We start from the raw sequence: 13,999 nt of genomic DNA on the forward strand, positions 1-13,999 counted from the left end.
GGAGTCCAGAACCAGATATGTAAGTGTGGGAGTTTTTAACATAGAGATGGGTAAGATGAATTAATGCATTAAATGTATTATTTGAAATAACACATAGGAAGTCGTAGACACTTTGCTTGGAATGTAGCAAACATGTGCTTAAAAGTATTAGCTATAGGATGCTGTTATGGTCAGGACATTCTTTGCACAATGTAGCCCAAATCTTTTCTGCTAAAGACAAATTGCCCTTCTGTCATTTGTTTCTCAGTAGAAATACATCTAGCAGTCTTAATAAGCTAGTCATGATTTGGAGACTGATTTAGAGCATTTATGTATTCATAGGTGGAAATACAGAAGAATAAAGATAAAAGTCTGCCAACATAAATACATGGCATATAATATAAAAATATGTGTATATAACAGAAAAAGTGTATACCTGTGCATAATTCAGTTTAAAAAGTATTTTTTAAAAAGCCAGATGTCAAGGGAGTTAAATTATTCAGATCTACAGAGTTTTAGCACCTATATGTAAAATAAATACATTTTAGAATGCTGATCCACTTGTGACACAGTAGACTAATTAATTTTTATGCTGTGGGAGGCACAGTGGTTATGGTTAAGAAAATGTGGTTTCCCCTCACACATCCTGTTTCTGTTATTTACTAGCTCTGCAATTTTGGGCAAATCATGTAGCCTCTCAGTTCCTCAATCTCCTCGTCTGCAGAACATAGATAATTATAACACCGATTTAATCAGTCTGTCATAAGAAATGACAATAATGTGTGTGAAATATGTAGCACAGTGCCTTAGGTAATCAATAAATGATCTATCGATAGCAGAGGTTCTCAATCCTGGATGAATATTATCGTCACCTGGGGAGTTTTAAAATACTGATGTCCAGGCTTCATCTAAACCAATTAAATCAGAGTATCTGTAGGCGGGACTCAGGATAGCAACAGTTTTTTTAAAAGCTCCCTAGGTGATTCTAATGCGTAGCAAGGGTGCAGAACTATCAAGCTATAATAAATTATTGTCCATGAAATATAGGAATGAAATATTTGTATTGAGTTACATCTGTATAACATAGTTTGATACTGATGAAACAAGTAGTCAAAAGATTTTCGAAATCTGTCTAGCAATTTAGTTTGAGGGGAAAAAAAGGAAATTGGAAGAGGTCAGTGACAATAGGAACAAAGAAATGGTCCAGGGTCTGGAATACAGAGCCTGCCCTGGATTCCCAGCTCCACCACTTAGACCTTCGTGATTTCAGTCAAGTCACTCAACCGCTGTTCCCTCACTGGTGCGGCGGGGGTCATGACGGCGCCTGCCTCTCACTGTGTTGTCTGAGTGCTGCATGACTTAATATTTGTAACATGCTTAGAACAACTCCCGGTACACAGTCAGCACTACGTTTGTTTAAAAATATTAATGTGGAAATATTTGGAATGGAATAATGCTAACTGTTAATATTGAATTCCAGTAACACACTTTTGCATTAAATTAGCACTGAAAAATAGGCACAGGACAAAAGTTCTGAGGTCACTGTTAAAAAAAACAACAACATTCTTTAGACCTTCCATGAAAGATCACACCAGTCCGCAGTCCAAACTGGCTCTCTCTCGTCGAGGAAGATGGCGTGTTCATCTTGCCAGGATCTGTGTAAGATACCACAAAATATGTTAGTTCAAGTGTCCAGTGTCCCTGAAGCCCTGAAGATCAACTATTATATGAGAATTTTTAAAATATGGTCACCATCTATAGGTGCGATATGGGGTTTAGGTCCTGAGGGTAGATTTTCAGGGATGGGTCCTCCCTGTTCACCTGGTCTGGCCCTGGCCAGCTTCTCTGGCTTTGTTCTCATGGCCTCGCCTCACACCCTCCCCCCACCCCCCACCCCCGTCTGGACAACCTGCTGTCCACTCCCTCCCACCTGTCCTACTGTTCTGCCCCCCCCAAGCCTTGGCTGCTCCTGCCGATGCCTCCTCCTGGAACGCTCTTCTCACTTTGCTCTGACTATCCCATCCCCAGCCGACACGTCTTTTAAGACTCAGATCCAGTGCTAACCTCTCCTCTGAAGCTTTTCCCAATGCCCCGTTTTAAGTAACGATTCCCTCTTTTATGCTTGTTTATCCTGTGAACCAGATGGCCTTTTTTTAAAACTATGTTTGATTCTTCTTAAAGGCCAGAACCCTTGTCTTATTTATTTACATACGTACTTATTTAAGGATCAGCACCTGGTACAGAGCCTGGGTAGTTTAATGTCACTGACTCAGAACATGGAAAGAAGGGAGGGAGGGGAGAAAGAAATGGCATCCATTTGTATGGTGCCTGACCGGGAGGAGAGGAGCCATCAGTGGGCATGAACATGTCCGAGGGCATCCATGGCCCCTGGTTTTAGTGAGATCAACAGGAAAAGCATCCTCGCACGAAGCCGTCAGCTTCTCTAGCCCTAAGACACCGTCGTGCCTCCACTGCCCGGAGAGACACTGCCCAGATTTCAGTGAGACTCCGTGGTCCGAGACAGCAGCAGCAGGATCCCTCCAACCTACAGCGCAGAGTTCATGGACAAACACTGCAGTTTCTCTAGCTTCCCATTTTTCTCCATGTATTCTCGTCTTCGAAAGATTCTCTCAAGTTCTACCACCTCTTGGAGGTCTTTCCAGGTGAGCAGAGACAGAGCCCTAAGACTCCCAACAATTGGAACACCGTAGACTAGGCGTGGGAGCTCCGGGATTCTGACTCTGCCATCGGCTCTGCAGTGTTAGCGAGCTGCTGAATTCCGTCCTCGGTTCGCTCGCCTGTGGTACGAGGACAGTAGCAGCACTTACCACGGAGGTGTCGAGTAGAGTAAATGTTTGGAATAGCGCCTTACATGAAAGGAGTACTAAATCCATGCTAATATTTGATATTATAAATTATTAATGTTATCTGTTAGTTAATATTATAGACAAGAACTACTGGATTCCCTTCCTTCCTTCCATCTTTCCCTAAACAGGAAGAATGTAGGGGCCTCTGTTTTAATTGGCATAACATTGCTTATTTTAGGAGTTAAGGGATTATACGGACTGGCCATGTTGAGGATGTACATTCACCTTCTGTATAAACAAACAGGTCTACACTTAGATGAAATACAAGATGAGATTTTTCCATATACGACGAATCCTGTGGTATTTGCTGCTTCTGAGTCTATTTAGCAATGGTGACACTCGGCAAAATGACCAGACTTGTATAATGGCCGAGAAATGGCAGGACGGCCTGGCCTATGATTCATTAAAATCCGAACAAGGCGGTATCTATCAGATGCACCAGGACCCTTTGATTTTCTAACCTGGAATAAGCTGAATGCAAGTACAAAGCTTATCACCTGCCTCACTTTAAGTTCCTTTGAAGTCTTTCCTGAGTCTCTCCCAACTCAGACTAGCCCTCAAAGAAGAACCGACGTGTGACAGGGGATTGGGTTAAACAAGTGCCAGTAGAAACCTGGTCTCCATCCTTCTCTTTCCCAGTTTCCTACGGAGAGGGCCTGTCTTACCCTCCTTAGTGAATGAACTACGGGGAGCTCTAAAGAGGAATCCCTAACATGAAGTCTAAAGACAGGTCCCAGGTTATGTCCCCAGCAATGACAGATAAATAACAAGTCATCAGGTTATCTTTCATTAATAACCAATTGTTCTTACACGAGTTGCACTTAAATTTTGAGCATTAATGATTATTAATAGAAGAGCCTGTGTTAGCATGCGCAAGCAAATTCAACCCACAGACATAAACTTATCGGAACAGAGTTCCTAAGGCCTTCAAGGAATATGTCCTGCTCGTCAGAAAGTTGTCTTGCTTCGCCCACGGCCTCCTTCTCCGGATTCTTCCTTCCCCAGCCACCTACGGCAGCAGTCTATCTTCTCGAGAAACGGAGCAGACAATCGGACTCTCGGGGAGCAGGACCGAAACGGAAACCAGGGTTGTAACTCAGAAGGTGGTCATTTTGCTTGGTTGTGCCACGTACTAGCTGTGTTTCCTCATGAATTCACTTAACTTTGGCTTTCATTTATTCAGTAATAATATCGCCACCTCCCCCCCTCACAGAATCACTTTGAGGACGTTAGAATTGTCTATGAAGGTAATTCTAAACTGTCCGTTGCCAAACAGATGTCACTCTGACTCTGCCCATCCCGTAGCGTGGCAGGTAGGTGCCAGCGGTCCGTGGTGCAGACTGAGTTTACATCCAGGCTCCCGTTCACCAGTTTGTGACCTTGAACAAGTTCATGCTTCTATTTCCTCATTTGCAGAATATAAAATGAAAGGGCAGCTGTATGGCACTTAGGAAAATGACCAGAACCTGGAAAACATCCCGTAAAAGTCAGGATGTGATCCAGTGAGGCTTTTTCCTTTTAAATGGCTACCTCTTGATTGTGTGTGAGCTGTGAGGATGCAGAAGGGTAAGATCCAGCACCCACCTTTGGGGGTCTCACAGACCCGTGAAGGGTGCATACTCAGGTGAACATGTGTTACTATAGAGATAAAATGTGGGAATGCATGGCTTCATGCCTGATCCCCTGCTCCATCCTCCTGCCCCCACTGTCCCCCCCTCCCTGCTCTCTCCCTAGATGAATTTCCCTGTAATCACATTTACTTTTGTGGATGGCTTCAGCTATCAACTGCGCACCAACAGAGCTCAGATGCATAACCCAGAACTCCCTCCCTGCAGGGTGTCCCCATGTAGCTTCCTCCCTTCCCCCACTCCTGAACCCATGCCTCCTTCAACTAATCCCTCCAGCTAATCACTGACCAAACCGGGACGGTTCTGTCTGAGAAGCACTGTGTCCCACTCCTCAACACCCACACACGTTACTGCATTCATCTGGACTGTTGCAGGAGCTCCCTAAGCATGTCAGTGTCTCACCTTCCCTGCCCAACACTCCTTCCCCATTCAGCCATAATAAAACATCTCATTGTGGGTTATGTTCATTCCCCATTAGGGTCTGTAAACTTAATGCAAGGACTTGCACTGATACATGAATTTGGGATGTCAAGAGGACATACATTCCCTCAGACCTATTTAAAGCATCATGCCCAAAGTAGAGACTTAGTAAGAGTGAACTGATAGCACAGAGGATGATGGACTAACCTGGACCAAAACCAATACCCTCCTTTCCTCAGAATGCTTTTAACAAATGTGAAATACGATGATATTTTACACTTGTTAAAAATATGATGAAAAACTGCCTGATATTTTTTTTACTGAACATTCATAGTCTCCAAAATAAATATTTAAAACTTCTAATCTTGCTATGATTCTGAAAATATTAAGACAAATTTGAGAGATGCAATATTCTTTACCTACATAACACCTGAATATTTAGTATGTAGTCAAAATGCATCTTTACTTTTGTCTGCATAGACTAACTTATCAATGGAAGGAGTTGGCATCCTGGAATGTAAGATGAAAGAACTAAATGCAGTATATACAATCTATACCACCAGGCCTCACTCTTCACAGAGGAGAAAAGTAAGTACATTTGAGTTTTTCTGAATATTTATGGGATATGTATTTTGAAAATAAGCTGGTATCACTCTGAGACCATTACTGCCAATTGTTATTCATTTTGTCAGGCATAACCGAGAAGGCTTCAAGGATTATCCTTTCTGTCCCTTATCCTTTGATAGAAGTAGCAACCCTTGTCTTCAGGGCCTGTCCCTGTGGCTCTGTTTTGCTCAGGTGTGTTGCACGTCTCTGGTGATGGCCTGAGGGACAACTCACGGAGCAGGAGAATGAGCAATGGAGAGACAGGGATAGTAAGCCCAGGCTATACACACTGTGTAGGTAAATTACTTTGTTTCTAGGCCTTAGTTTACTAACTATAAATAGGAATATTGTTTTCTTTCTCTAATCACAAAGCATATTATAACAAGTAAAGGGAGATAATAAATGGAAATCTCATTTCAAGCTAGAATTACAATGATTCGGTGTGTAATTTCTCTCTGCCTTCCTGCTGAATTTGCCTTACCTCCGTATTCCCTAGTCCTCCGGGAGCTCCACCCGTGACCAGCCCGGCGATGCTTTGTTGGAGCATGCAGGACTCCGATTCAGTAGGTCAGTTTCAGCCGGGAATTTCACTATTTATGACTCTGTCTAGACAACTGGGGCTGGGATTTATCTTAACTAGAATCGACAGCAAATAACTATTTCCAGTCTCTCTGGTTATGCACAGAATACCTAGCTCCTTGCACACTGTCTGGTACATAGTAGGCACTTGACACATAGTTTCTAGATACAAAAATGAACTAAGAAGAACTAGGAAAACAAAGGAATATATCAGACATAGCCACTGCCTTCAGAGACTTATAATCTAGTCAAGTTGCCTAGCACTAAAGAAAAAAGGCAAGCAAGTGCCCAAAGAGCATCATGGAAGGAGTTACTAGAGTTACCTTCTGTCTTAGGTGGGCATACTGGAGCCTACTGACAAACTTCCCACGCACTACAAAGGCTGACACTACCTGAAAGACATTTTATCATGTTTGAGGGTTATCGTTTATCATCAAGGGAAGACTCTGGATGAGAGGTTGCTTGTGGGGAGAAGGGCTTGGACACTGGATATAATCTAAAGGTAGGCCACGCAGCACATAAGGATGGCTTGGATATGCTATAAGAAAAAGAGAAGTCAAGGATGACCCCAAGGTCTTTGACCTGGGCAACTACCACAATGAGGTACCATTTATCGAAATGGGCAGATTGCGGCAGGGGTGTTCAATTTTGGACGTGTGAAACTTGGGGTGTCATAAGATATTGGGATGTCTGTGAAGACACGTCCTAAGCAGGTGGGGGGGAGGATTTGGAGCACCAGTGGAAGGGCAGGCCTTAGACCTTAGACAGGAGTGTGGGGCACGGAGCAGGAGGGAAGACGGGGGATACAGGGACAGACTGCCCCTGTAGGGGCAGTGAGAAGGGGGCAGTGAGAAGCTGTGGAAGCCAACCTGTAACTGTGGCTGAGTGGAGGACAGGAGAGAAGGCTTTACGGTGAAGTAAAAGGCATGAACCTCGCCAGTAAAGCCTTGACCTCTCCGGGTACTCTTCTAGTACAAGGTTCTTAAATGTCAGCTTGTGACCTAATCATGGGTCTCAAAATCAACTTAGGGATTTGAGATCGATTCAGTAATTTATAAAAGTACACAGAATTTAAAAATAGACTTTATTGCATGTGTTAAAAGTAAGAATTGCTTAATAAAAGTTTTATTCCAGTTGCACGTTTGTGTACGTGCACGCGTGGGTTTGTTGTGTCTTCCCGGGGTTATGGCAAAAGTATTTTTAAAAACACTAGCCCTTGGCCCTGGCCAGTGTGATCCAGTTGGTTGGGCACTCTCCCACAAACTACAAGGTCACGGGTTTGATTCCTGGTCAGGGTACATACCCAGGTTGTGGATTCAGTCCCTGGTCGGGTATATACCAGAAGCAGCTGATTAATGTTTCACTCTCACATCAATGTTTCTCTTCCTCCCTCTCTCTCCTCCCTCCCTCCCCCTCTCTCTAAAATCAATCAGCATGTCCCTGAGTAAGGATTAAAAAAACAAAAACAAACAAACAAAAAACACTGGCCCAGGACAGTGGGAAGAAATGAACAAGGGACTGTCAAAGTCAGGGACCAAATTAATGGTCATCTAGTTAACATTTTCATATGAGAAAGGTTATAATATAGACTCATAAAATCTTGGCATTGGATGGGTTAGAGGACCACAACCCCTCCCTCCCTCCCCCCTCCTACTGCCACCCTCCCCCCACTCCCTCTATAGGAAAGAGTGTATTAATTTTGTCTGAATGTTGTGGGTGATGGGATGCTCACCAGATCACGAGTTCTAGATTTCAGAATGTAATTTTTCTCTTAATAAAAAACAAAGCCTTCGATAACACTCTCTGCAAAGTGAAAGCAGTGAGTGGAGGGTCTGGCGTTTGGACTTTGGTCTGTAGTGTGCCTGGGGTGAAGTGAAGTTTGACCGTGTTATGTAATAGCAAACTTGATGGCTTCCTTCAGTTTGGAAGAGCTCGAAATCCTCTGAAACAAAACAAGTATTAGAACACCAAAAAAAATTTTTTTGGTCAAACTTTAACCCACAACGGCACCTGTTAGCTTTTAAATGTACGCTCTCTGCAATTTTAATGGGTGATTGAATGAAGGTTTATGCCTACATTTCCTCTTTCAAGATTTATTGTTGGATCTGCAGCTCATTCCAACAAATATAACCTTACTTAGAAAAAGAATTTGTTCATTTTTAAGGCTTTACATGCCTTGGTTGCTGAAAGTTTTTTCCTCTAAAATTCATTAATGAATAATAGTTAAGAATGTGTCAATAAGTGCTGTGAAATGGCCATTTATAGTTTTAATTGTAATGAGCTCAGTTTATTTTCTTGGCAATATAATTTAGAATAATAAAAGTACTTCCAGTTCTATATTTTGCCTGATTGTTAAAAATGGTTTTGAGTGTATTAACTTGACCTAATTTTCTATGCACCTGACCAATTTCTGAGTCATCTATGAATTTTAAGTACTTTTTTCTTATTGCAAAAGGCACTATCAGATATACACATTATACATAAAATATATTTCCCCCTTGCCATGTTGTTCTCTTTCTACTGTACTTATTCTGATTTATTTAAATTTGAAGCACTGGAGTAACAAAAGTGGAAATGAAATTGAACTAAGAGAATGAGGACTCATAAAAATGTACACTCTGCCTACATCAGTGAGTGTATGCTAATTTATGACACTATTTTATCTTAGCCCAGTTTTAAGCAAAATCAAGTCGAGTGTGAATCCATTTTCTCTCTCTTCAGGAGTTACTCTACCTTCTAGGATTCACTCAGCAGTTTCACTTATCTAAGTGCCCAGAAAACATTAACATTGCAAAACAGAAACAAAAAAATATCCGTATCTTTCATGTTGTATGAATCATTTTGCTATCAGACCCTCGTATAATTGTTTTTCTGTATGTCAAGGTTTTATTTATGAAAGGAACTATACAAAATCAGTTTTTCTGTTGCTCCCAACAAGCTCGCTGCACCCTCTTCCATTTTGCAAGAAGCCTCAACAAGCCTGTTGCTGAGTCAGAACCTCCTTTTTCCCCTTGATGTGAGAAATCTTTCTCCCTCGAATTCATAAAGCTTCAGAAATGTGAGTCTCCTTAGGGATAAGGGGTGGGGGTGGCCGCCTGAACGCGGTGGGGAGGAGTCCCCCCACACAGCAGTCCTGATGACAGCACATTAAGCGCTTTTATGAAATAGGAAGGCTTGGGGCTGGCCCAGGGTTGCCATGGGAGCGCATGATATGCATATATGCGTGTACAGAAACCACAGGGAACCGCGTTAGGGTCCGGGAGTGAGAATGTTTGCCGTGCAGTGGAGGCTTCACCGTGCCTCCCAGAAAACACCTTCAGGTGGCTGCAGGAAGGTCGGTGACGGCACGCGCGCGCGCTGCGAGAGGCTAAAAAACGGAAACCAGCCCGAGCAGGCGCTTTCTAGGGCAACCAGCAGGGCTCCAACTTGGAGCCGCGATGGGGCCGGGGGTGGAGGCGAACCTGCCGCCCGGGACTCCGCAGGGCAGGCAGGGCCGCCCGAGCGAGAGGGCTAGAGGACCCCGGTGCTGAGCCAGCAGGGCCAGAGAACTCCCCGGGACTCGGGACCGCTACCGGTCACACTCCCCGCCTCAGTTTCCCCCCCAGGCCAGCCCCATCCGGGGAAGATCCTGTCCCAGGGAAGCCCCTGTCCGGGTGGCCAGGCCTCACATGACCAAGGGTGGGGAGTAGGTGACCCGAAGGAGGCGCGGCCGCGAGAGCGCAACCGGGCAGGAGCGGCAGGGGGCGCGTTCCACGAGGAGCAGGAGGGGCCGTTGCTCCGGAATCGTCGGCAACGCCGGTGCTTGTTCCCCCACTTTCACGCGCACGCCCGGCCCTCAGAATCCCCTCGACCGCCCGCCGCCCTAACCGGCCGTCCCTTTCCCTTGGGTTCGGAAGGGTGGTGAAGCTACACACCGCCCGCTTCCGCGCTCCCTGCCCTCCCACCGACGGGAGCGCGCCCGGCCGAACCTGCATATTAATGAGGGGCGGGGCGGGGCGGGGCGGCGGGGGCGCGGCGGCCTCGCGCCAGCGCGTGCCAGGACGCACCGCGGGGGGCGGTGCGATTGTGAGGTGGCGCTGACGCACGTTCCGGGATTCTTAAGCCGCGAGGGCGGCGGTAGCGGCGGCGCCCGAGCCGGTCTCGGAGCGGCGGTGGCCGCCTTGAGGGGTGGTGGGGCCGAAGTTGGTCCCCCAATCTCAGTCACGGTGTCCCTTTCTCACTGACTTCCCCTCTTTCCACCAGGGCTGCGCCGCCCAAGATCTGGCGGCTTTTTAGGGGGGGCAGCGGACGGGGCGCGTCTCCTCCCGTTGCCGCCGGCCTGATAAATGAGGGACTTAGGGTTTGGGGTGCTGCAGACAGCCCCGATCCGAAACAGCAGTCCCGGGTCCCTCTTCGGCGGCGGGGCGTACCGCCCCTACGCCGCGGCCACCGCCCAGCTACCCTCCGCCACGCCCTTCGGCCCGCTCTCGCCGCCGCCGCCGTTGCCTGTCACCGGGTTCTCGGAGGCCGCCTCCCCCTCCCCTTTCCCCCTCGGCTGCGGCGGCGCGGGCCGCCGGGCCGCCGCCGCTTCCTCTTCCTCCCCGCTCCCGGCGCACCAGCAGACCATGCAGGATGAGCTGCTGCCGGGGCTGACACAGCGGCCGGTGGCCGCGGAGAAACTCCCCAACCACCGCCCCGGCGGCGGCACGAACGCGGGTGTGACCCACCTCCTCCCCTCCCAGGACTTCAAACCGAGTCTGCACCACCCCTCCTCCGCCTCCGCCTCCTCCTGCTGTGGCTGCCGCACCTCCTCCCCGCAGGACTTCAGTAAGCGGCAGCAGCAGCAGCTGAGCAGCCAGAAGAGGAAAGAGTTCAGCCCTCCCCGCCTTCCCCACCCTCCGGACTCGCAGTCGCCGCCGCTCCACTGCCCGGGCCGGTTCAGCACGCCGCCGCCTCCGCCGCCGCCCGGCCCGCCGCTCCAGCCGGCGCCACTCGCCCCGTGCCATCAGCCGCGGCAGCAGTTCAGCCTCCCGCACCCGAAGCGCCTCCCGCCGCCGCAGGACCTCGCCCCGCGGCAGCGCCCGGCCGACCTGCCCCCGCTCCCGCAGCTCCAGCCTTCGCCGCCCGCAGCCCCGCGGCGCCGCCACGGAGGCGCGAGCAGCCCTCGCCAGACCCCGGCCGCGGGCGAGGGCAGCGCCGCCCAGTCCCCCGATGCGGGCTTGGCCCCCTCGACGCCGCCGGTGAACCCCGCGCCGGGCTCCATGGAGTCGCCCAACCACCCTCTGCTCAACAGCCCCAGCAACCTCCTGCCCGGCGGGGCGCTCGGCGCGGGCGCTTTCAGCAGCCTGCAGAGCCCGGACCTGCCGCACCCGGGCGGCGGCGGGGGCGGGGGACCCCCGGGAGGCGGCGGGGGAGGCGGCTCCGCGTCGCCGCCGCCGCCGCTGCCCGGCTTCGGCACCCCCTGGTCCGTGCAGACCGCGTCGCCGCCGCCCCAGCCCCAGCCCCCGCCGCCGCCGCCGCCCCAACAGCAGCAGCCGCCGCCTCCCCAGCAGCCGCCGCAGCAGCAGCCGCCGCAGCCGGGATCGTCGGCCGCCACCCCCGGTGGCGGCGGCGGAGGCTCGCTCAGCGCCATGCCGCCGCCCAGCCCCGACTCGGAGAACGGCTTCTACCCGGGGCTGCCGTCGTCCATGAACCCGGCCTTCTTCCCGAGCTTCTCGCCCGTGTCCCCGCACGGCTGCGCGGGGCTCAGCGTGCCGGCCGGCGGCGGCGGCGGCGGCGGCGGCGGCGGGTTCGGCGGCCCCTTCTCGGCGCCCGCCGGGCCCCCGCCGCCGCCCGCCATGAGTTTGCCTCAGCAGCAGCCCGCCCCGCCCGCGGCGCCGCCGCAGCCGCCGAGCCGGAGGTCGCCCGTCAGCCCGCAGCTCCAGCAGCAGCACCAGGCGGCCGCCGCCTTCCTGCAGCAGAGGAACTCCTACAACCACCACCAGGTGCGGCGGGCGGCGGGCCGTGCGGGGCCGGGGGGGGGGGGCGTGCGGGGGTGCGGACGCCGGGCTCGGGCTCGGGCTCGGGCTCCGGGGGGAGCGACGAGAGCTACTCGCCCGGGAGACGGGGGGACGGGGCAGGCGGAAAGGGTGACAGGTCTCGGGACGCCGGTGCCGGGAGGGGCGGGCCGGGCGGCTCCGGAGGCGGGATCGTGCCCCGAGCCGCGGCCGGCGCCCCCTCGAACGCCCGGAGCGCCGGTGGGGCTGGCGGCGGCCGGCCGGGCGCGTGACCTCTCGCGTCCGTCACAGCGGGCCACACCCGCGATTTCGGCCCCGCCGTCCCCCCGCGGCCGGCCGGGAGCCGCGGTCGGGGGCAGAGTCTCGCGGGGTCGGGCGGGGGCCGCGGGGCCGGCGGGCTCGGGCGGCGGCCTCGGAGGAGCGGCCGTGGGAAGAGAACTTGGGAAGGAGGGAGATGGTGCCCGGGGACGGCGCGAGTCGTCCGCTGTGGGGCCCCGCGGGAAGGCGTTTTCTCCCCAGTGGGTTTCACTCATACTTGGCCGGCGAGGGGCGTCGCGGGGGAGGCGGTGGCGGGCCGGGAGCGGAGCCCGGCGGGGCCGCTCCCTCCGGGCCGTCGGACGGCGGAGAGAGCCGCGGGCAGCTCGGCCGCCCCGGTCCCCGCGAGGCGCCCGGGCGGTGTCAGCTCCAGGGCTTGCTCCCGGTGGGGTCGCACTTCGTCGGGGTAAGAGCGGACTCAGGCGGAGTCTGGGGCGGGTGGGGGCGGAGGCTAAGGACGCGCGCCGGGGCCGTCGGCCCCCCGCGGTCCGGCGGCTCGGGGCGAGCGGGCAGCGGGAGCGGGGAGCCCGGCCGGCCCCCGGGGCCGCGTGTGAGCGACCGGCGGGTCGGCGAGTGGGCGCTCCGGGCGAGTTCAGTTCCGTCCGATCCAGCCGGCGCTTAGGGTGGCGACCGGTCGGTGCGAGGCCGTTTCCGTGGTGAAGGGTGAGAGGCCGGCGCTGGGCCCTGCCCGGGGCTCGCCCGCTCCCGGAACTTCTCGCGCAGACCGGCTGGCGTTTCCAGCTTTTTAGAGGGTGGATGGCCGAGCTAACCGGAGTGACAGTTAACAGTTTATTTCAGTCAATCAGGGTCACAGGTAACAGTTTTGGTTGAACCAGTGGTTTCTCCCTGGGGAAGGAGAACGTGGCCTACAAGGATCGAAAATGGGGAATTTTGAAGTGACACTCCACTTGCTCGCGATTTGCATAATCGTGAGCGTGGCAGGGTCTTCGTTTTTCCGCTGGGAACTTGCCACTGAAATGCTAGGTGGTTTTCGGGTCCCGAAGACGAGATGTAGAGCTTTAGGAGACCGTATGCCGTGATCCCTAGTTGGCAAGGAGCTGCTGTTTGTCAAAAGATGGGTCGAGCAGGGGAGCAAGAGGTCACGCCACCGTCACCCGAGTTTGGGTCTCGGGGAACCGGGCGCACAGTGCTCGGAGCACCCAGGGCCCTCCGGCGGGCGGTTTGTCCTCGGTCTCCGCGGAGCTGTGCTTTTGACTTGCGTGGAGGCTGAACCCGCGATATAGAGTCATGATTACTTTAGTATTTTAAATTTTTAAAGAGGGACTATTTCTCAGGGTGGTGGTGGTGGTGGTGGTTTTTTTTTTTTTTTTTTTTTGTCTTGTAAGAAGCAAGTTTATTTTAAGGGTACTGTATTTATTGAGTTACAGGACCTGCAAGGCCCATGCTTGTTTGGGCTACATATTAGCACAGAATTATTCAAGTATAAGTTTATTGATAATAGAATTGCTAGCAATTAAAGCATTTTAAAAACCTACAACTATGGGCGGCTTTTGGTGGGTTTTCCATTCTTCGATGACATAACTTTTTTTGCCACAGGTTCTGGTTTGGAATATCATTTACTTTTGAAAATGAGTGAAGTTAATGGAGACTTATCAAGATCTTTACTAAA

At 51.8% G+C, this 13,999-nt stretch overlaps 1 protein-coding gene across 7 annotated transcripts in view; it reads left to right on the forward strand.

The window, feature by feature from the left end:
- The first annotated feature begins 10,219 nt into the window (after positions 1-10,219).
- CPEB2 (cytoplasmic polyadenylation element binding protein 2) overlaps positions 10,220-13,999 on the forward strand; it is a 60,025-nt gene continuing 56,245 nt past the window's right edge. For 4 of the 7 annotated variants that reach the window (XM_045834021.1, XM_045834022.1, XM_045834023.1 and 1 more), the window contains exon 1: positions 10,220-12,042. In XM_045834021.1, coding sequence (XP_045689977.1) covers positions 10,405-12,042 — 1,638 coding nt within the window. In that variant the 5' untranslated portion in view covers positions 10,220-10,404. The other 3 variants (XM_045834027.1, XM_045834025.1, XM_045834026.1) reach the window with 3 other exon arrangements.

Source organism: Phyllostomus hastatus, unplaced genomic scaffold (assembly GCF_019186645.2).
Source record: "Phyllostomus hastatus isolate PE091 unplaced genomic scaffold, TTU_PhHast_1.1 phas_contig_196, whole genome shotgun sequence".
NCBI lineage: Eukaryota > Metazoa > Chordata > Mammalia > Chiroptera > Phyllostomidae > Phyllostomus > Phyllostomus hastatus.